Raw genomic sequence first — 24,293 nt, 5'->3', positions numbered from 1 at the left:
CAATCTGCGCAGTTGTGGACGGCGCAGTTCAGCTCCAAGTCCAGTCACCATTTTCAATCTAGTTGCAGGGGGCGCAGCTCACCATCCCATGTGGGAATTGAACCAGCAACCTCGTTGTTAAGACTGAGCCATCCAGCCACCCCTCCAGAGGCTCAGCAGCAGCTCATTGTCTTCAATCTAGTTGTGCAGGGTGCAGCTCATTGGCCCATGTGAGAATCGAACCGGCAACCCTGTGCTAAGAGCTCACACTCTAACCAACTGAGCCATCCGGCCGCCATTAGCCTTTTTTTAAAAATCTATTTTGTCTGTTGTAAGTATTGCTACACCAGATATTTGTTTCTTTGTTTCCATTTTCATAAAATATATTTTTCCTTCCCTTTCAGTCTGTGTATGTCTTTTGATCTGAAGTGAGTCTTTTATAGGCAGCATATGTAAGGGTCTTGTTTTTTTATCCATTCAGCTGCCCTATCTTTTGATTGGAGCATTTAATCCATTTACATTTATGTTGATAGATACGTAGTTGTTGCCATTTTATTCATATTTTTTATTTATTTATTTATTTAGTCTACAAGAAAGAAGTCCCTCTAACATTCCTTGTAATACTGGTTTGGTGGTGATGAACTCCTTTAGCTTTTTCTTGTCTGGCAAGTACTTTATCTATCCTTTGATTCTAAATAATAGCTTTTCTGGGTAAAGTAATCTTGGTTGTAGTTCCTTGCTTTTCATCACTTTGAATATTTCCTACCAATCCCTCTGGCCTGCAGAGTTTCTGTTGAGAAATCAGCTCAGTCTTATGGGAGCTCCCTTGTAGGTAACTTAATTGCTTTCTCTTGCTGCTTTTAAGATTCTCTCTTTGTCTTTAACCTTTGGCATTTTAATTATGATGTGTCTTGGTGTGGGCCTTTTTGGGTTCATCTTGTTTGGGACTCTCTGTACTTCCTGGGCTTCTATGTCTATTTCCTTCACCAGGTTAAGGAAGTTTTCACTCATTATTTCTTCAAATAGGTTTTCAATACCTTCTTTTCTCTCTTCTCCTTCTGGTACCCATCTGATGCGAATGCTGGTATGCTTGATGTTATCTCAGAGGCCCTTTAAATTCTCCTCATTTCATTTTATTTTTTTGATTCTTTTTTTCTTCTTGTTGTTCTGATTGGGTTTTTCCTTATCTTCTAAATTGCTGATTTGATCCTCTGATTCAGCTAATCTACTGTTGATATCCTCTACAATAATCTTCATTTCAATTATTGTATTCTTTATTTCTGACTAGGTCTTTTTTATGTTTTCTATCTTCATTTTTATGTTTTCTATTTATTTGTTGAAGTTCTCCCTGAGATCATTGAGCATCCTTAGAACAAGTGTTTGGAACTCTGCATCTGGTAGATTGTTTGTCTCCATTTCGTTTAGTTCTTTTCCTGGAGCTCTGTTCTGTACTTTTTATTTGGGACATATTTCCTTGTGTCTCCATTTTGGCTGCATCCCTGTGTTTGTTTCTATGTATTCAGTAGGGCTGCTATGTCTCCTGGTCTTTGTAGAGTGGCCTTATGTAGTAGGTGTGCTGTGGGGCTCAGTGGCTCAGTCTTCCTGGTCACTGGAGCCGTGCACTCTGGGTGTGTCGCTTGTGTGAGTTGTGTGTGCCCTCCTCTTGTAGTGCAGCCTTGGTTGCTATTTGCACATCAATGAAAGGGATTGAGCCTGGGCTTATTGGTTATGAGGACTGGTCATGACTACAGTGTAAGAGCTGTGGTGCAGGGGCTGACCCTACAGAGCAGGGTTCGCTGTAGCAGGGCTCTGATGCCTGCCCAGTTTGCCCTTCAGGTGTGTCATCCTTGGAGGCAGCTGGGTGATGCTCTGGCCTAGTCTAAAGCTGGCCACTGGGCCTGCCAGCCCTATAGCCCCCTGGGAGGGGAACTACTGCAGGCCAAGTTCAGCTGCAGTCTGTACCCTGCCTGGGGCCACCTGGCCCAAGCCACAAAGCAATCCAGAGATGGCCACCACCTGTGCCATGCTTGGAAGTGCCTTGAAAACCCAAACTGCAAACCAAGGCCCGCTGTTGCTAGAGCCAAGTTTAGGGCTACTCACCCAGAGATATGGGACACACCAAAGCCAGACGCTGCTTTTTTGGGTTTTGTGAACTTTTGAGAGAACTATAGGAAAATCTTCAGCATGAGCCAAGGAGTGGCTTGGGTGTGTCCAAAAGTTGGGTTGGGCAGGGTCTTAGAATCTTCAGGGCAGGGCCAGGTTGATGAAGACTCAAATATGGTGGCTGCCTGCATCTGCACGCCGGGAAGGGGGAGGGCTCAGCAAAGAAACAATGGCTTCTACCAGCTCCTTTGTCCTGAAGAAAGCTGCCCCTCCAGTCCTCACCCTGAATCTAGACAATTCAATTCCTCCCCTTATGTCCCAGACATTTTTCGAGCTGCTGCCCCAACACGAGAGCTAAGGCCAGTGATTCTGTCAGTGAGTAAGTCTGGCGTGGTCCCTTTAAGAAGAGCACCTTTGACTCTAGCCACCCTTGGTCTCAGTCAGTCACAATCTCTTCTAGTTTTCACAGCCAGAAATTATGGGGACTTTTATCCCCAGCACTGAAACCCTGGGCTGGAGAGGGCTGGGACCACTCACTCCTCAGGATAGACCTGGGCAACCAAGATATCCCTCCTGACTTTTAATGTTCACACATGGATGTGAGACCAGTCCGTCCGTGTCTCTGCCCCTCCTACCAGTCTCAAGGTGGCTTCTTCTACATGCCCATAGTTGTAGGGCTTTGGTTCAGCTAGATTTCAAATGGTTCTCAATGATAGTTGTTCTGTGGTTTATTTGTAATTTTGATGTGGTCCTGAGAGGAGGTGAGCACAGCGTTTACCTACTCCGCCATCTTGACTGGAAATTCAACAAACATTTCTTGAGTGCTTACTAGATACCAGGCATTGTTCTAAGTCCCAGGAAGTCAGCTATGACCAACACAAACAAGGTTCTTGCTTTCATGGAGCTTATATAGCAATGGTATAGTCTAGCAGAACAAGTAAACAAATAATAGATAAATGGAAAAATACCATAAATTATAAGTGCTTTGGAGAACATAAAATATGAGGTTATGATCAAGAAAAGCTGGGGTGCAGTTTTAGACAGTATGAGCTAGGAAGGTTTCTAGGAGAAGATATATAATAAAAAGCAAGAATCAGTTCTGTAAATTCTGGGGGGATGGGGGGCATTTCAGAGAAAAGTTAGTGCAAAAGAAAAGACTGAGCTTGACCTTCTTTTGAGAAATAAAAATTTAAAAGCTAGTGTGGTTAGAATATAGAAAGTAAGAGGCACAATGGGATAAGATAGAGTTGAGAGGGAGGTAGAGAGTAGATATCACAGAATCTTGGTAGTTGTATGATCTTAGGCCAATTACTTAACATCTCTGACACAAGTTTTCTCATCTGTACAATGGGCATAATAATAGTTCCCATATAATAAGTACTACATAAGGCACATATAATAAGGCACTCGTATTTTGTACTATTAAATCAGGCAAGTATGCAAAGCCCATAATACAGGCACACAATTTAAGGGAGCTATCGTCCTATTGATAAGTGTTCAGAAGGAGACTGGAGGACTCCGGTGGGATTCACACAGAGGGTAACTAAAATTGGACGTGGCAGGGCACATAGACTTTAGATAGAGAGGAGAAGAAATAACATTCCAGGGAAGAGACGTTATGTGGGCCAGTTCATGGATGTGATAAACAACAGGTCAGGAGACTGACCTGATCATGGAGTAAGACATCGGAGAGACAAGTTCACAGGTGAGCCCTATGAGTCGTGCAGATGGGAGAGGCATCCCTTGGCAACTGAAGGATGTTATGTGAAGGAGTGACATGATTTAGGGCTGTGGTGTCACAAGTTCCCCAGGCAACAAGGTTCATGGTGGGCTGGAAAAGAGGGTCCTGGCCATATGGATAGCTTCTGGGAAAGCTCCAAGCTCAGCTGAGCGTAACCAGACAGTGCATAAATCAGATGCTCAGACCACAAGAGCTTTTCTTCAGAAAGAAAAAGAATAATATGAATGGCTTCCTTTAATGACTTGGGCCACCGTCTCCCTCTTCTGCCCTGGGATTTCTTTCTAAATCCTCTACTGAAAGGAGAACGCCTCATTCAGGCGTCTCCTCCAGTTATCTCCTTCGGAGGCAGTGGCCAATGTTATAGTCTTTCCAAGAAGCCTGGCTCCGAACTGTCCTCCGTGCACTCCCCTGCCAGTGACAGCCGAGCCTATTTTTGAATTATGACCAGTTTGGAAGGTGTCTTCTGGCTCTTGCTGTGTTTATTTTCAGAAGAAATATGAGCTGCCCTTTTCTGGGGGTGGGGTTGGGGGGGGTGGTTGGGAGCTGAATGGGAATAGGCATTTCCACCTTTCTGGGGGACAGGTCTGGAAAATTGCTTCTGTCTAAGGGTGTCTCCTTGGAATGTCTTGGTCATAAGCCTAGTTCTTTGTCTTTGTCTGGTAAATATTTTTGGAAAGTATTTTCTTTAGCACTCCCCTTCTCCCGCCCCCACCATAAAACCACTGAGTCGGATCCCTCCCAGGATGCTGTCTGAATTGCGTTTTCCAGTCTAGATGCCACATCAGCCGTTTGTCTTTGGTGAATGTCTTTAAATAGAGTGAGGCAAAGCTGGGGGGGACATTTTGTCAATAAAACTAGCTAATGTCTATACCCTACTCCACAGGCCAAAAAGAGAAATGGAAAAATAGAATTGTGCGGTTACATAATAAAAGTAGTGATGGTGACCAACAAAAACAAATCCATGGTCCTATTAGAGGGAGGGAGGTAGTGTTCCTGAGATTTACCCTTGTTAGTACCATCTGGTGTTCTGTGTGCAGGGTGAGACTTTCACCCCTAGAGGGCAGTCACGGTCCTCCAGAGACAGTGGCCCTTCTGTTCATAAGGGTTCCCATTTCCTGCAACCCATTTCATGTTTTTTCTTTCCTTGTTTTGAAAGGATCTGCTGAATAAGCTTTGTTTATGATGACATAGCAAATAGGTTTTACAATACAATTATGACTTTTTTAATAACCTCTCATCTAATGGGCCTGAAATGATGGGCCTTGAACTGATATAATCCTAGCCAAAAAGGAAACTTTCTTTAAGGTTGGGTTGCACAGCTTGATGGAAGTGAATATGGAGATTCAACTGTCTTTTTAAGGTTAGATCTATTATATCTGCTGATTCAAAAAGTTTAAAAAAAGCAAGTTTTAAGCAATAAGTGCTTTTTTGTCTCATTTTAGCCTGAAAGACTATACAATAGTTTGTTAACCTTGATTATATCTCAGTGATAGTTATATGTAATTTTCACTTTTTGTTCTTCTAACTTTATCCTGTAGGTGAGATTTTGGATGGATTTTTAAAATCTAATTTATCTTATATTACATTTACATGAATATCTTCTTATAAAAACATTTATCATAGTTGAATTCGATTCAACATTTTGATTGTAACAATTTGCTTTATATCTCTCCAGAACTATGTCCAAAAATTTTCATCCACATACAATAGTATTTTGAGTATGCTTCTATGGTTAATATAATTGATTTAAGCTATATATGCTATTATACAACTTGATTTATTCATTCTTGGCCATTATTCCATGCATGTGCATGGAAATATACATTATGCTTTTTAAATAATGCCACATTTTTCCTATGTAGAAGCACACAAGACAATTCAAAATTAGTCTCATTTCCTGTGAAAAAGCTGTTGAGAGCTGATCTGTACAATATTTTATGTATTTTAAGGCACACACTTGTACATCTCTGAAATTGGGATGTCTTTAAATCAGGGCCATCCTAAACTTAATGCAATACAGTGTAAGAAACCCTTAACTGCCAGTCTTCTGTATATTTTTTACACACGAAAGTAGTAGTTCTAAGAACATCCCCTTATGTCACTTATATCAGCTTGTTTATCTTCATAATGTTCCTCCAAGAAAAGTTAGGGACAGTTATCAGAAGCCTCGTATTATAATTACAGAAACAAAGACGTACTTCTTCCAGGTTAAAACTAGTAAGTGACCTAGATCAAGCCAAAAGTTATAATAAAATCTGATTCAATCCTCTAATCTCATTTTTTCCTGTATTGAGAGTCCTGGGTTCCAATCCCAGCTCTGCCACTTTCCTTGTAGACTTATTGTTGAACATAGCATTCATACATAAAAATTCCAACTTGATTGGCACACAGAGACTTACTCAATAAAGAGTAGCTATTATTAGTAGTATTACTATTATTTATGTCCACTTTTTCTATCTATTTATAATGCATACATCTTAGAGTTTTCTGATTTTTAAAAATGATCTTCTCAAGGACCAAAACAGTTTGGAAAATGTCTTCTGGCCCATTATAGATATTGACACTCACTGCTATCAGCATGTTCTTAATGTTTATGTAAGCAAGCAAAATGGAGTCCGTGCCCTCTGGGAGTTTATAGTCCAAAACAGATCAACTAGTTGAACAACCTTGAAAAAGTCACGTAAGCAATCCTGAGCCACAGTGTCGTCAATCCTTTCCGTCTCTTGGAGGTCAAAATTCAGGAAGAACTATTTATATCCATGAACTTGGTGAGGCGCTTAAGTAAGTAAACAAAAAAAGACTTTAAAAAGCTATAGTATTGTTAGCTGTGTCTGTCTGATTTCATTAAATGACCAGAAGTTTTCCCCTTCATGACTCTCTAAAATATTTTAAATTTCATATTTAATAAGAATTTAAAGATTAACATGTTTAATGTCACCTGGTTTTTTACCTCCAAAGGCAATCAGTGTTGCTTCTTGTTTATCCTCTCAGAGAAAATATATATGTATATACGTACATATATTTATATTTGTATTTATACATGCATGTATGTATATTTATTTCTAAATTTTAAAAATAGTGATGTACTGTACTCACTTAAGCATCTTGCCTTTTCATTTAATGTCGTTATCTTGGAAATTGTTCAAAATATAAGTCTGTAAAGATAGTCTCAATCTTTTGTGTGGCTGCATTGTATATCATTGCCCAGTTTAAATTCATATTTTGAAAACAATACCCTGTTGTATTAGGTTGGAAAACTGCAATTACTTTTGCTCCAACCTAATACATTCAGGTTGTGTCGAGCCTTTTTGCTATTACAGACAATGCTACAGTGAGTGACTTCACATGTAGGTCATTTTCCATATGTGCAAATTTCTCTGTATAAACTCCTGGTAATGGAAATGATGGTTCAGAGGCAGGTACTTTTATCATTTTGGTAGAAATTGCTAAATTGTCCTCATTACTGGTTGTGACAGGTTATACACCTACCATCAGTGTATAGAAGTAACTGTTGCTCCATGGCTTTGCCAGCACTGTGTATTACTGAACAACCTTTCTCTGATTTTCTATTTGATCCTTTTTCTTTGCTCTTACAGAGGTCAGCAGAACTGGCTACAGTTAGATCACCGAGTTCTTGACCATGATTTGCCCAAGAAACCAGGACCAACCATTTTGTACTTTGCTGTGAGGTATGTATCCATAGACACAGCCAGCAACACCACCTCCCTTTAGGAAAAGAAAAAATTCTGGTGATCAGAGAGAAAATAACAGCAACAAATACAACCTATCAAAATATAATTATGTGAAAGAGATTCTCTACTTTCTTAGTCTGGAGACCAAGTTACCATAGATACTGTGTAGAACTGTGTTTTTCAAGATGAAGGATAGAATCACCTTCCTTTACTACTCAAAACCCCTTGGATCAATTTAAAGCTGAAAAACATGGGTAATATATTTTAATACATAAGCCTGTTTCTGACTTAACACATTTTAGGATTTTTACTTTTGAAATATGGCGAACATTTAGTATTACATTTTATATAGGAATGTTTTCTAGAAATTGTAGAAATAATTGAATTTATACAATTCCATGCCTTTAATTTGAACAGAAGATAAAATGCAAACAAACGCTTGCTGAAAGAATTATCTTAAGAGTGCAGAAACCTGAGTTCAGCTTGCATGCACAGACTGCTGAGAGCAATGCATGGAGTCCTTGATGTCTCTCTAAGCTCTACTTGGGCAAGTCACTTAACCACACATATGGGCCTCAGTTACTTCCTCCTGAAAAGGATGTGTTCAACTAAATCAATGATTTCTTAAAACCAGCCCATGATGGGAATATTTTGTCACATTAATTATTCACACTCTACGATAAATAAAACGTTACGAATAGTAACTAACACCTACGTTCCTGTCCCTAGCTTAAGAAATAAAACGTCACCAATTTTGCTGAAAGTCCCTCTCCTCACTATTCTGAGTTTGATGATAAATTTTGTTTTCCTGGTCTGAAGCCACATATGATAAAAAATAAGCTCAGATAGTAAATTTATCATAAATCTAAATACATTTTCATAAAGCTAGATCATCCTGAAGAATAGTCCTATGTTCTGAGCTTATATTATTTTTTGGATGTTGAAATATGCTTTGTTTTATGACATGATAGTGGAAGCTTCCTATTTTTCTTTTTGGGAGTTTTTATACTATCATTACCTGGCAAAATCTGGTTGATTTCCACACTTTTTTTTTTTTTTTTTTTTTAATTTCAGTCTGTTCCATGAGATCCAAAAGTGTGGTAATAAGATGTCCTGCCTTTTGTCTTTTTTAAGGATCTTTTTATATATAAATTGATGGTGATTGTGGATGGTAGCTGTTCCTTACTCAGTAAAAAGAATGTTAACAACCCTCAATTTGTTTTTTGCTTCCTGCTCTGAAATCTGGGTCAGAATTTCTTTCTTATCACCAGAAATCATGTTTTTAAACCCCAAGAAGGAGGTAGCATAATGGTGATTTGGAGCATAGCTGACATGGAAAAGTGTACAGAAATCCTAATAAAAAGCCGGGGGAGGGTGTTCTTGGAAAGAGTGTGATGCTGGTGTCCATGGAAATGGAGAACAAGACAAACATAAGCCATTAAGCAACGGGGGAAAATGCATCTTCCTAATTAAGCAGAGATCAGACAATAGAGAAATTCTGATCATGTATTATATATGGAAAATGGCTCAACATAAATCATTTTTTTCACAAAGAATTATCACTGTAAACATTTCAAACTACATAAAAGTATAGAATGAAAAGTAAAAATTGCCCTCCGCCAAAAAATTCTTCCTTCACCTCCACTCCAAATTTATTCCCATCTTAGAGAAAAATAAGGGTAATAAATTGCTTGGTGACTGACTTTATTTCTTTACTTGGAGATCTGTTATTGGGTAAGTAAAAATCTATTTGTTTGAACTTCTATAATTTAGCGATCCAGTCTCCTATTAAGCACTTAGGCTGCTTCCAATTATTTACATTAAAATGTAGGCTGCATCTGATATCCTTGCACTCTCGTCTCTGCGCCCATAGAGCGTTTGTGTAGTGTAACTTCCCAGCGAAAACATTATGTCTTTGGAGAATTTAACAAGTACCATTTATGTAGTAACCATATTTGTGTACTGGTTTTTTGACAGTTAATGTCTGGTCTATTTTTGGTCTCAAAATACCAGGGCAGGAAACTCTGTCTTCCCTTCTGTACAGTCATTCATACTCGTAAAGCCTCCCTATCTTTTCCGAGCAGGTTCCTGAGATGCCTGCGCAAACTGCTGCTTGCTCATGAGTTTCAGCACTTAGAGTGTTATCTCGAGTGTCCCATAATCACTTGGCATGACTTTCCCTTAACTACTTCATGTTTAAAACCTTTATCAAGTTTTTAATTATTCACTTAATTCTTCCTCCCAAGTGTAGAGTGAGATCATAATAGTCTTTGTTATTATTTCAATTAAGTACTTGTTACTCCAATTTAATTAAAGAAATGATCGAGCCGAAGCACACACCACAGAATTGAGGAAACTGACCCAGGTCACTGAGTGGGATGTCTTTCTTTGAAGGTCTCACACATTTGGTTGCCACACACTCGGTGAAGTCCGTCACCTTCAGAGGGCCTCTGGCTTCCTCTTTTGAGAAAGCAGAACTGTTGGTGATACTTACATCCCAGTAGACACCACCAACAACCCTCTAGGTTGCCTGTGTTGACTAAACATTTAGTCACTAAAGAATAGAACCAAAGGTAGTGTTTGGTTGTGTATAGATATTTGGTCACCCGAGGAACCTTTGGAAATACAGAGGACCTCTTCTGATGTCAGGGTTATTGCCACTCCATCAGTAAGTATGGGGCATTGCCACATGGACACCGAACCCCCATTCGTGGGCGCCCAGGTGTGCGGCCACTGAGTGGTAACACGCAGGAGAAGTGATTCCGAGTGGAAGTACATTTCAGGGATGTGCGTCTGTCTTATTTCTCATGCAGTTAGAAGTCTCCAAATGCCAACAATGAGGGTATGTTTAATAATTTATGGCGTTTCTACAGTGAACAATTGGTCACTTTAGAAAAAGAGTTTAGATGAAAAAGTGCATTGCATTTCAGAGCTTCTCCAAGGGGTGGGGGAGCATATCTGAATCATCCTGGGGAGTTTTTTACACTACACTGCCACACCCCTCCCACTCCCAAATCCCCCGACTCACCCACATTCCTGCCCTGGCAACGAATGTGGTCTTGGGCAAGTTGGTTGTGAGAAGTAAAGAGAGATCAAGAGAGACAAAATGATTTTGCAAATTATTATGCAAACATACTAAAATATCATTTTTTTAAATTGAAGCATTTGTGAAAAAGGAAAATACCATATAGTTTTGCTCTTACAAAGTTTCCTCTCTACTGAAATGTAGCATTAAACCCGTGGCAGGCACTGGATTAAATATTGTCTCATTGATTCCTAAGCTAACACTGGGGTCCTACAGGTTTGGGATGGTAAGACTTTCTTCTGGTCAGTATCTCCCAGGACACGGAGCAGCTCAGAAACACTTGCTGCTTCTGCATGGAGGAAAGAAAACATTTAAGGTGAGGGCGCTTAGTTCCTCTCCCTTTCTGAGCTGCAGAATTGAACCATTGTATTTTCTTCAGTTATAAAATCTCAGTGATATCTGCTAAATATGTGCATGACACCTGTGTGTATAGATGCCCCATTATTTATGCACCACAATTCATTTAACCAATTCTCTATTTCCATGTGAATCCCAACTCCCCCAGGTTGCTGGTGGACCTCTCCAGACAGGGGTTGTTATCTGCCGCCGTAAATTATCTCCTGCAAACACATGGGCCTCTTTGGTAATGCAGCCCAGATGTGAGCATTTGAAAAGCTTGATAGTGAGTGAGCAAGCATTTAAATCAGAGAGCAGGGACTTGGCGTGACCTCATTGGAAAAGCGCCCATTCCCTCAAGGGAGGGCAGTCGGAGGTGGCTCGGGCTGGTACCACCCAGCTCCACACAAAACCAAATTGTTGGAGTCTTCACTCCACTTACTCTTCTGAATACCTCTTGCTTTTTTTCCCCTTTCTTTGTGGTCTTCCCTCTCCTCCTCCCCTCTTTACCTTCTCCTCTTTCCAAGTCACTTTTGCTATGCCCTAGGACTGTAAGTGGCCATGCAGAGGTAGCCCTAAGCATTGTCTGTGACACTCGGGGCTGAGAACTCACCATGTCAATGGAGAGTTCTAGTAGGAATGTGGGGGGAAACTGCTGCGTTTCTGTCAAAGATGCTGCAAACACAGAGTCTGTGAAAGACTGCTGAACGCCTTTTCAGCACTCCCTGGCCTGGTTCTGGAACATTCGGCCTTTAGAAGGACTTTAACTGAAGGAAGCATCATGACTACAACATGTGAGTCCCTATCGTTCAGCCTGATTTTTTTTTTTTTAAAAAGAGCCAAATATATGTAATACAATACAACAGATACAGACTCTGGCGAAGAAAGAGATGTATTGATATGGAAAGATGCTCCCAGTATATACTAGGGAAAAGAAGCAGACCACAAAACAATATTTGCAGCATGTTGCACTTACGTCAAAATGTAGATGGATAGAATAAAAGTTAAAAATGTAACAGTTAAAAATGTAAAAGTTAAAAATGTAAAAATCTCTGGGTAGAATGACTGTGGGAATGCTTTTTATTTGTTTTTGCTTCTCTATATATTTTTCCTACAACGAACATATTACTTGAACAATTTTTTTTATGCAAGTGTGAGGAGTGATAAAAGGAAGAAAAGTTAAAATGTTTGTGACTGGATAGTAGCGATGAGTTATTCTAAAGTTATCACAGAGCAGGTAATTTACAATCCAGAGAGGACAGGAAAATTCTTCTCTTTGCAGAGGAATGTAATTAAAAGCCCCAGAGAAATTACAGATTCCTCCTACTGCAGGCCCAGCAGAGGCTGTTTGAGGGCATATATGAGTCAGCCAGAGCTCTCTGCCCACCCACCACACTCCCATCTAAATGCACAATATCCCAAACCCAGGAAATGTGACTGTCAGTTGCCTTAATATCAACCGTGACTTCGTAAGAGGCCTAACTCATTCTGGAACTTCCAGGCAATTGGTTGGCAGCCTCCGTCTTTGAGGATCCCACATTCCTAATTCATGTGAGAGTTCCAGAAAGACATAGAACCCTTCAAAACTCATGCTCACTAGCAATTCCACTTTCTTAAAGGATTATATTTCTCAGTGTGCTCCTTAATCCAACATCAGACATCTTTTGTGGAATCTGCTCACTCTCCTCTGTCATCTGTCCTCAGGGTGACATCAGAAGGGCAAATGAAAGAATTAGTATTATGAAGGATGAAAAAGCAGTAAGATGCAGAAGTTAAAAGCTTGGCTTTTGGTACAGAGTTTCTCAGTAGGGGCACTATTGACGTTTGGGGCCAGATAACTCTTGGTTAGGGAGCTATGCTGTGCTGTGGGATCTTTGCAGCATCCCTGACCTCCACCCATGAGACGCCAGGAACACCCTCCAAATCAGGACAATCAAAAAGTGTCTTTAGCATTGCCAAACGCACCGCACCCACTGGATGACGACTGTGCATTAGCATCATTCTTGAGTTCAAATCCCAACATTTCCATGTGTTAGCTGTGTGGCTCTTGGCACCTCCTATAACAGGGAGCTGGAGCTGGTGGTATTATAGGGGGCTGTTAGAGGATTCTATGTTATAAATGTTATAATAATAACAATAAATGTTAACTGTGTTCATGATAGGAATAACAGAGACGGTCAGTGTGTGAAACATTCCCTAATGTGACTTACTGCCTTAGAACATGGAAGGGTCGGGCCTCCTGGCTCTAAGCCATTCACTTTGGCACTGGGTGGGGGAATCTCATGGTTTGTTCTCATCATTCACCAGGCTCAGCCCTCACCTCCCTATTGCACTTATCTGTCCTGCCTCCTTCTCAGAGCACCTGCCTCTACTTTCTCGTGGAATGAGGGAGCACGCTGTGTTGCAGTTCTGCAGGGGAGAAGCACGCTTGGAATTCACTGCATGACCCTGACACTTCACAGTTGTTTGGGGCAGAGCACCCCCTCCCCTTCTAGACAGGTCACAGCAAAGCCCTTTCCTCCGGGGCCTCTAGCCCTTCCCTGGAGAGCTCAGAAAGAGTGGCCTTATGGGAGAGGAACAACAGGGCAGGTTTGGACAGGCCTACCTGGAGGGCACTCGCTGGTTCTCCTGGCTATGCCTGCAAATTCGGAAGAGTTTTCCTGACAGGGGAGCACATTACAGAAGCAAATAGTGCTTCCTTTGGGGAATTCCCCAGGACGGCACCCCTCCCAGAAGTAAAAGGGTACCTATGGGACTCCCACAGGCACTAAACAGTGGCCTGGAGAAAGTGATGTGCTTGGAGAAAGTGAAATATACTTAAATTACACTGCTGTCTTCAGCATACATTATCATTTCAGACTATGACGTTGCAGGGTCATTACAAGCAATAAACAGAGATCTCCCTCCTCAGAATGTGAGTTAGGATATGATCAAAATCTATTTACACAGGTGGCTGCACTGAGTGACTAAAATAGCCCACAATGAATGAATGAAACCTGAAATGAGGCATTTTAATTTAGCCCGCATGGAGTGCCAGTCATAAATTCAGCACTGTTCAGAATGCGAAATACTTGAGCACCTCCTGCCAATTCACTTTCTTGGAAGATATCACTCAGACATAGCAAAGGCCCTGAGAACAAAGAAAATGTGCTCAAAAATTGGCAAGAAAAAGTCATAACCGGTCAGAAGAGCATTCATTTCACAGTATTTTCCCATTCTGTGTCAAAATGGGCACTTTTGTAGCGTTTTGCTTCCTTGAAAGAAAGAGCTTACAAAAGACACCTGGAATTTCCATTCTTGTCTGTACAGTTAAAGTTTTAAAGAAATTCCTGTAAGTTAACGCCTTTTGTTACAGTCCCATCCGTAGAGGGCTAATAATATAGTCATAATCACCACCACTGACCGCTGAAATACATGCCTGCCACCCACTATATTGAACATATTTAAAACATCTCTCATTTTTCTGATGTGTGGAGCAAGTGAGGAGAGTGAGGCACTGAGGAGCCAAGCCGCTGACCCAAGGCCCCAGGACCCATCAGTGTTGAAGCATCTCCCCAAATCCATGGTGTTGACTTTGACCATGGTGAAAATATTGGCCGCCTATGTGTAAGAGACTGCCAACGGACAGTGCATTCCAAACAACCACAGCGTTCTGCTTTTTGACATGCATGCGTTGTCATCTGGCTAACAGGCCTGCCTCCCTTCCAAGCCATCGCTGTCATGTGATTGAGGTGTGATGTTCTATTATCACTGATGAGCAGTGAGGGGACCACCTGTCCCATCAAGAAAGGGAAGAAATGCTAATGGGAGGAGCACGAAAAGTAGAGACAAAACCTCCCCAAGCAAATTCTTTTCTCAAGAAATTATATTTGTTATGTTGTATGAGGTTTGTCTTTAAAACATATGCCTAGTTAAAAAGGCTGGGTTCATTTTGAGGCTGAAAATTTAACCATGGCTGCATCGTCACAAAATCTTAGTGAAATCATTCACAGTAAGCATGCAGAAAGGAAACCGTATTCTTTTGCCAAAAAAGGGCTGAAACAAAAGGTCTTTATTTTATGAGTCTGGGATAGTCCATTTCATTTCATAAAGAAGCCCTAGGTTTTGTTTTCAGTTCATGGAACATGTTGATAGGTGTGCCTGGGGAGCCATTCTCCCGGAGGACCTTCTGTACTTTTCATACACTCCATAAATATGAAGTCATTACAATGGTCCCCTTGAGTGAGAGATGGGATCGTGGATTCAGAGAACAGGTAATTGGATGCCTAGGCAGAAAAGTAGAAGGCAATAGGGCAAGTCGCCAGAAAATAGTGGGAAACAAGATAGGGACCTGTTTACTGGAACCAGGGTAGAATCAGGGGCCTGCGCTTCAGAAACAAGGTGAACCCAGTTTCTAGTACAAAGGTATCTGTTCAGAATTGGACAGGCCACAGGTTGATTTGGTGCTCAGCCACCCAGCTCCCTAGCTTCTTGAAAACTAGCAAGATGACTGGTTTGGCTAATATGTCCTTTCCCTGGAATGCCCTTCCTACCTTTGTTACCTGGTGAACTCATGCATTCTTTAAGACTCAGCTCAATTGTCTGAGGGGACACAGTGTCCTGTGACAGACATTGAGACCTATGGGTTTCAATTTGGCATCCGTCTCCCTCTTGATTCATAAGCTGAGCTCCTTGGGCTCCATTGTATTGTGTACATGTTGTATTTTATTGTCATTGTTACTGTAGGAGAGCATTATATCATATCATTTTGGAATATGACCTTGGAATCCTGACAGGCCCTCGTTCGAATCATGGCTCCCCTACCTCCCTCCCACCTGTATGTCTTGGGAAAGATGCTCTATATTTCAACTGTAAGATGGGTTTATAACTTGCTACCTAAAGTATCTGGTTGTACTGAAGATTAGAGGAAATGATGTATGTAGTCCTTTGTCTTGTCCCTAGCACATGGAAGCCCCCTACTGATGTGGAATCTTCCATTGCCAGCAATAGGAAGCAATTGTGGCTGACTAACAAAACTGAAGGAAAACTGAGCCCACAAGGCCTCAGAAAGATAGAATAAGGTGACAAGATTTGGAATCTACCTGGGAAATACCTTTTTTAAAGTTGAAGGAGTAGTCTCAGGGTGGGAGAGTTTTCCCCGAGGACGTAATCTCCTTCCCCTAGAAAAGTTCCAGGCCCGACTGGTAGGCCGCAGGGTCTGTTTACTGCACCAAAATTTGGTGATTCCGGCTTCTGCAGGGGTGCAGAGAGCAGAAACCAATGGACAGTTTCATCAGGGTTTTGCTGGCAGAACACTGGGCTCCAGCTATCTTTGGTCTTTGGGTCATTCTCATATGGTTCTGTTCCAGAGTGAAAGAAGCTGACTGGCTGGCTTGAGTCACATGCCCACACCTTGGGGAGGGAGCTCTAGTTGAGTACAAGGACCACACTCAGTCAGCAAGCATTTTTGCATCCAGCCAGTGGCCCCTAACGCCTTTGGCATATGTGACTCCTGCTGTAGACCACTGTAGCTTTATTTGTTTACACATAAACAAAACTTTAAAAAAAATTTTGGAGACAAAAGAAAAATTGAATGAGGGCTGGATTTTAAATACTGAGGAATTATTATGAACTTTGTTAGTGTGAAAATTCATTGAGGTTATGCTTTTAATACAATCCTTCTCTGCTGGAGATAGATATTGAAGTACTTAAAAGTGAGAGGAAAAGAGAATCACCAAATCTTGGTGGAGTAAACAGACCCTGCGGTCTACCAGTCGGGCCTGGAACTTTTCTAGGGGGTGGAGATTACGTCCTCGGGGAAAACTCTCCCACCCTGAGACTACTCCTTCAACTTTCAAAAAAAAAAAGGTATTTCCCAGGTAGATTCCAAATCTTGTCACCTTATTCTTTATTTTTTTGTCCACTGGTTCTGGTTCTCCTTTTTGAAGATATGGAGAACAAAGGTACTTGTGTATATGTTAACATGGGGAATATTACACTAGTCTTATTTCTCTGTGTATTTTTTAATGTGATTGAGCTGCTTAGCTTATCACACTAACGCTGGTTCAATCAATGAGCAGAGGCAGCCAGGAGGAGGTTCTGCTTAAGAGCATTGTCTGCAGAGTCAAAGGGACCCAAATCAAGACCTAGCCCCGCCATGTAGGTGAATCTCTCGAACTCAGTTTCTGCATCTGTGAAATGGGGTAATGATAGGTATCTCCCACCCAGGGTTGTTGGGAGAATTAAATGAAACAGCACAGAGAAAGCACTTAGCACATGGCCATACACAGAGGTAAGATCTCAGGAAACATTAGCTGACATACTACTGCCTCTGCCCTTTCAGGCTGCCTACTAGAAATTTGCTCATGTTTTCAGTTGAAAGGGATAAAAGTACATGCAAAAGCAAAGAAAGCAGGAAACCACCACCACCACCTAAATGAACTTCAAGGTCCTCCAGGATATAAGGAACTTAGTGGGCCAGGTCACCCCAACCCTACAGCAGCAGCCAGCCTCCTGGTCTCCTGTGTGTGTCTGCCATCGCAGAGACGCACTCCTCTCTGCTTCTGTCCGTCAGCTCCTGATGCTGACTCCTGTTTTTGTGTCCCTGCCTCATGGCTCCGGCTTAGTGCCTCTCTCTGTCTCCCCTGTTTCCCTCTTGACCTGTCTTTCTAAGACATCCTACATGATTGGTCTGTCAATTCCTTATTCCCCATAAGGAGCCTCTGTCGGCTGAACTTTCTTATTTCCAGCCTACCTCACAGGCTGCTTGACAGCTTACCTGGCTGCCTTTGAGTCAGGTGACTGTCCTTGGTCTGTCCAGCAGTGGCCAGGGTAGGAGAAACTAAACTGATGGGAGAATACCCAGATTATCACCAAAACGAATTCTGTCGGGGTGATAGCCACGCTACCAATGCTTAACCGCATTACCCACGAGAGATTCTGTTAACTACAGTGTTTTCCCCACCCACATTTCTTTTTACCCTCAGAGTCCTGTTTTTTCCTAGCCTTCCCATGTAGTTCAAATCCCATCATGTCCTTTAAGCCTTTTTAGCATAATGCAAGTTTTGCTGAGCCACAGTAGTTAGAATTTGACTTCCTGTCACGTGACAGGCACTATCCTGAGCACTGCCTGTGTATCTCATTTAAATTAGCCTCCTAGGTAAGCATCATTACCCCCTCTAGAGAATAAGGACCTTAGACTCAAACCTTAAGTCACTGTGCCACGCCACATGGAATTAAATTCCGGAAAATGGATTCTTACTGACAATTGTTAAAATTTATTGAGTGTTTCACATATATTAATTTAATCCTTCCCCAAACCCTGTGAAGTTAAGTGCAATCATTTTAGAAACAACACAAAGAAGCTAACTAACTTGCCCAAGGCCACACATAGAGGTGGTATTCTATATTCTAGGTCTTTCTGATTCCAAAGCCTATTTACCTCCAACCCCTCCTTTCCCTCTCTGCCTCAATCCTTAACTTTCTCTTCTCACAAACCTAACACTCATCAATCTTCATTAATCTCGTGAGATAAACCCTTATAAGTAAAAATATAAAGGATTTATTCTCTTTCTGGAACTTCCCTTGATGATTCAATATTTGAGGTGGAATTTTTCAAATGATTTTACCATCTCAGTGATAAAATCTTTCATGGCCCTTTTCAATTGTATTTATTTGTTAAATGTTTTGTCGTTGTTGAAGAGTGTTTGGGGGAGAGCAGATGGCAAGGCCTATCATGACTTTGCAGCGCTGAGGACAAGCTCATGGTGCCACTTTAGTCATGCTTTCTCTTCACTCTCACCAGTAAGAGAGTCAGTTCTCTTCCAGGACCCACACTGGGAGCTGTCGAGGGCATTTCGTGTCTTCATGCATTATTCATCAAGCTGCGCTCCAACACTTCAGCAAAACTTCTGGGCATCCTCTGACTCTTCGCCACCACAGAGCACTGGTCAACTTCATTGTTTAGGGATTATGAACTAAGAAATGGTGAAGGATTCCCCTCCCCTCCCCACCGGGGGCTGTCAGAGTTCTCCTTAAGGGAGGGACCGACTGTGGCCTCACAGACTGATGAAGCAGAAGTCTAGGAGAGGGGGTGGGGAGAGTGGGGCCCAGAATGCTTTGATTTGCATGAGAAAAGACCAAGATTAAGTACTACTGAGAGTCTGGCTTCCAGCCAAGGGAAAGCCCAGAGCCTGGAATGAGAAGGGAGGAGGAGGGTGTTACTGAAATTCTCCTGGTAGATGAAAAACACTGGGCTGCCCGCAGACCTGAAGGTTCAGTTGTAGAATGCTTACTCAGCCGACTTCTGCTTTCAGCCCTCAGAGCTCACCTGGCCTTTGTTTGGAAGCTGTCTGGGGTATTAGGAGCTCCCAGACCCAGGTGTGTGTCAAAGAATGGGCAACACAGCTAAAGCTGGGTTGGCAGTTGGATGCCATTTTGGATTTCACTTTAACTTACCTTCAAACACAAAAAAAAACCTAAGAGATTTTATCTACATATATGTGAACATTCATATACATACATACGTGTTGCAGATTTCTTTGAAAAGGGGTAAAAAAAAGCACAAGCATCCCTGTTTCTCAAAATTCTTCCTCTGCTTTTGGGGAAACTAAATCATGTTGAGAGAAGGAAAGAAACCTGATGAAACAAACTTCTGTTAACTGTTTTTCAGGTTTTACATTGAGAGCATATCGTTTTTAAAGGATAAAACCACCGTGGAGCTGTTTTTCCTGAATGCAAAGTCGTGTGTGCACAAGGTAAGATGCCCCGTTCCGTTCAGGGAATGACTGCACAAGACTGGAGGTACAGAGAGAAACAGTGCTGCCTTTTTTTCCATGTTCAATGGAAAAAAAAGAAAAAGGCCATAATCTTTTCCACTGATATCCACCCCTCCCCATGTACCCCCCAAGATGGCAGCTCTTCTCAGATTCTGAGTGGGGAGTGACACTCACGCAGTCGTCACTGCCGTAAAGACAGCTCAGTCCTCCCCTCAAACAGCAGAGAGGCCCATCAGTCAGACTGCTGTTGCAACCTCAGAAGGTCCGACCAGAAATACTGCTGAACAGAGCACGCCCCACATTTATCACACTTCAGAACCAGGATTGTTTAGGAGCCTCTGCTCACAGCCACCTGCTTTAGAGCAATGTTTCAGTTACCTGCAGTGAAGGACCTTTTCTTTTAAATTGTTTTTTATCTGAGTCCAATCCATCGAGAACAGGTTGCTTTCGTAAAATTCAGTAAACTAGAAAAATGGTCCCGTGCTTGGCTGTTGCAGCCATGTCTAATTGCCGTAAAAATTTTAAACACTCCCACTTCTTGTCTCATCTCCTTGCAAACCAGCATTGCTTCCAAGGCCTCCACTCTGCCCTCGTCAAACCACACCCTCCGCTGGGGTAGGCCACCTCATCTGGAGCGAGCTCTCCCATCTAGGCTGCGGTCTCAGCACTCAGGATCTCAGCTCCCGGGCCTGTTTCCAGCCCCTTCTGCCCAAGCATAGCACCCTGAGCAAACCTGAGGCTGGCCAGGGGACAGCTGCATGGTGCCTGGCCTGGAGAAACAAGGGGGCAGGCTGAGGGTTAAGGCACCTACATTTATTTGTACTCTTCCTGTAGGCTCCCAGAATGTTAAGGGGGGCCCACTGCACACACACAGCTTTAATTTATGTAAGACCCAGCAAGAGCAGAGTTTTGTTTGTTTTACCAACTTTATTGACATATAATTGACTTTATATATTGAAGTATACAAACTTTGAAGTTTTGACATATATAATACTCGTAAAACAATTACTACAATCAAGATAGTAAATATACCCAGCCACTACAGATCTGCTTTTTCTCACAATAGATTAGTTTACATTTTCTAGAGTTTTATACAAATGCAGTCATACAGTAGATAGGCTTTGTGTCTTCTTTCAGTGAGCATAATTATTTTGAGATTCATCCATGTTGTATGTATCAGTAGTCCATCCCTTTTCATTGCTGAGTAGTATTCCATTGTGTGGCTATACTTTAAATTGTTTGTCTGTTCACCTGTATTTTCTTTACCATTTTTTCCAGCTTTACTGATATATAATTAACATATAACAATGTGTAAGTTTAAGGTGTATAATGTAATGATTTGATACATTTACATATTGTGAAATGATCCGTTCACCTATTGATGGACATTTTGATTATACTTCTGTGTTTCCCTGAAAATAAGACCTAGCCGGACATTCAGCTCTAATGTGTCTTTTGGAGCAAAAATTAATATAAGACCCGGTCTTATTTTACTATAATATAAGACTGGGTATAATATAATATAATATAATATAATATAATATAATATAATATAATAAAATACTGGGTCTTACATTAATTTTTGCTCCAAAAGACGCATTAGAGCTGATTATCTGGCTAGGTCTTATTTTCGGGGAATCACGGTAGTTTGGAAACTATTACAAATAAAACTACTATGAATATTCATGTACAAATCTTTGTAAAAAAATATATATTTATATACATACATATGTACATATATACACATATATATATCCATACATATATATATATATATATATATATATATATATATATATATATGTTTTCTTTTCTCTTGGGCAGTGGAACGGCTAGATCATATAGTAGATATATATTTAACTTTTTAAGGTGCCAAACTGTTTTCCAAAGTACCTGTGCCATTTTAAATTTCCACCAGCAGTGTATGAGAGTTCTAGCTCCTTCATATCTTTTTCCATACTTGGCATGGTTAGTCTTTTTCATTTTAGCCATTCTAATAGTTGTGTAGTGGTATCTCATTGGGGATTTAATTTACATTTCCCTGATGACATATGATGTTGAGCATTTCTTATGTGCTTATTTACCATCAATATATCTTTATATTTGAATCTTATGTTCAGTTTTTGGTTTGTTTTTTTTCTTGTATTGAGTTTTCAGAATGTATATATTCTGGGTACAAGTACTTTATGGGTTATATGGATTGCAAATATTTTCTTCCATTCTGTGGCTTGTTTTTCATTCTCTTAATGTCTTTAAAAGACTAGAGGGCTTTTATTTTAATTAAGTCCATTTTATCAATGTGTTCTTTTATGGATTGTGCTTTTGATAGTGTATCTCAGTAAACCTTGCCCAACCCTAGGTCACAAAGATTTTCTCCTGTGTTTTCTTCTAGAAGTTTTTAGAGTTTTAGGTTTTACATTTAGATCTATGATCCATTTTGAGTTAATTTTTATATATGGCACAAAATATGGCTTGAAGTTCATCTCTGTGTGTGTGTGTGTGTGTGTGTGTGTATCTAATTATTCCTGCACCATTTGTTGAAAAGACTATCATTTCTCCATTGCACTGCCTTTGAAACTTTTCAAAAATCAGTTGTCCTTATATATTATATATGCGTTTGTTTCTGGACTCCATTCTGTTCCACTGATCTATTAGTCAACCTTTATGCTGATAACATACTGTTTTCGTTACTGCAGCTTTATAATGCACCTTGAAATCAAAACAAACTCCAACTTTGCTCTTTTTCAAAATTGTTTTATTTATTCCAAAATTTTTGCATTTTCATATGAATTTTAGAATCAGCTTGTCAATTTCTAACAAAAAATAAATCTGCTGAGACTTTTATTAGGATTGTGCTGAATCTGTAGACCAATGTGGGAAGAATTGACAGCTTAAGAGTACTAAGTCATCACACTCATGCACAGGTATATGTCTCCATCTATTTAGATCATCTTTAATTTCTCTCCGCAATGATTTATAGTTTTCAGGGTATAGGTCTTTTGTAAGATTTGTCCCTAAGTGTTTCATATTACTTGATATGATTGTAGATTATATCTTTTTATTTCCATTTCTGAATGTTCATTACTAGTATATAGAAGTACACTTGATTTTTGTATATTGGTCTTGAATCCTGCAACCTTGCTACCGTGCTTCCCCAAAAATAAGACCTAGCTGGACAATCCGCATTAATGAGTCTTTTGGAGCAAAAATTAATATAAGACCCAGTCTTATTTTACTATAATATAAGACCGGGTCTTTATAATATAATATAATATAATATAATATAATATAATATAATATAATATAATATAATATAATATAATATAATATACTGGGTCTTATATAAATTTTGCTCCAAAAGACTCTTTTGAGGTGATAGTCCCTCTAGGTCTTATTTTCGGGGAAATACAGTAATCTCGCTTATTACTTCTGGTAGTTTTTTGCAGATGCTATCAGATTATCTTCATAAAAGATCGTATCATCTGCTAATAAAGATAGTTTTACTTCTTTCCAATCTCAATGCCTTTTTATTAGTTGTCAAATTTATAGACATCTTTGTTTTCATAAAATTTCCTATTATCCTTCTAACATGTGTGGTCTGTAGTGATGTTATCTCTCTCAGCCCTGATATTAATAATTGGTGTCTTTACTCTTTTTCCAATCAGTCTGGCTAGAAGTTCATCATTATTGAACTTCTCAAGAACTAGCTTTTGGTTTCAATGATTTTCTCTGTTGTTTTTCTGTTTTCTATTTCATTGATTTCTGTTATGACCTTTATTATCTTTATTATTTCCTTTCTTCTTCTTCCTTTGGGTTTAATTTACTCTTCTTATTTAGTTTCTTAAGATAGAAGCTGAAATCACTGATTAAAGATGTTTCTTTTCTAATATAAGCATTTACTAGCATAACATTTCCCCCTAAGTATTGATGTTATGGTATCCCACAAATTCTACGTTGTGTTTTCATTTTCATGTGCTTCAAAATATTTTCAAATTCTTTTTGATATATCTTCATTGGCACATTGTTATTTAGAAGACTGAAGTTTGGCTTTCAAATATTTGGGGATTTCTAGAGCTATTTATGTTATTTATTTCTAATTTAATCCTGTTATGGTTAGTGAATATGCTTTATGTTAATTAAATCCTTTTGACCTTATTGAGACTTGTTTTATGGTCCAGAATATTCTACATCCTGGCAAATGGTCTAAGTGCACTTGGGAAGAATGTGTATTCTGCTGTCATTGGGTGGAGTGTTCTCTAATGTTAATTAGGTCAACTTGTTTGATACTGGTGTTCAAGTCTACTATGTCTTGCTAATTGTCCACTGGTATCAACAGAGGTGATTGACATTGCTAGCTATTGTGGATTTTTCTATTGCTCTTTGCAGTTCTATCTTTTGTTGGTTCACATATTTTGAAGCTGTTATTAGGACATAAATATTTAGGATTGCTGTGTCCTTTTGATTATCATTATAAAATAATCCTCTTTATCCTGCTAGTATTCTTTATTCTGAAATCAGCTTTGTTTGACATTAATATAACCACTCCAAATTTTTCTTTTGTTTTTTTAAACTTTTTTATTTATTTAAGTGTGTTTTTCCAG

The 24,293-nt window shown here is 40.1% G+C and overlaps 1 protein-coding gene across 7 annotated transcripts in view; it reads left to right on the top strand.

Moving 5' to 3' along the window:
- FRMD4B (FERM domain containing 4B) overlaps positions 1-24,293 on the top strand; it is a 372,884-nt gene that overhangs the window by 249,395 nt on the left and 99,196 nt on the right. For all 7 annotated transcript variants that reach the window (XM_033132199.1, XM_033132203.1, XM_033132204.1 and 4 more), the window contains 2 exons: positions 7,420-7,512; positions 19,587-19,671. In XM_033132199.1, coding sequence (XP_032988090.1) covers positions 7,420-7,512; positions 19,587-19,671 — 178 coding nt within the window. The remainder of the gene's footprint in view (positions 1-7,419; positions 7,513-19,586; positions 19,672-24,293) is intronic.

The sequence above is a fragment of the Rhinolophus ferrumequinum genome, chromosome 17 (genome assembly GCF_004115265.2).
Source record: "Rhinolophus ferrumequinum isolate MPI-CBG mRhiFer1 chromosome 17, mRhiFer1_v1.p, whole genome shotgun sequence".
NCBI lineage: Eukaryota > Metazoa > Chordata > Mammalia > Chiroptera > Rhinolophidae > Rhinolophus > Rhinolophus ferrumequinum.
Note: the sequence above shows the minus strand (reverse complement) of the source record. Positions and strands in the feature narration are given on the sequence as shown.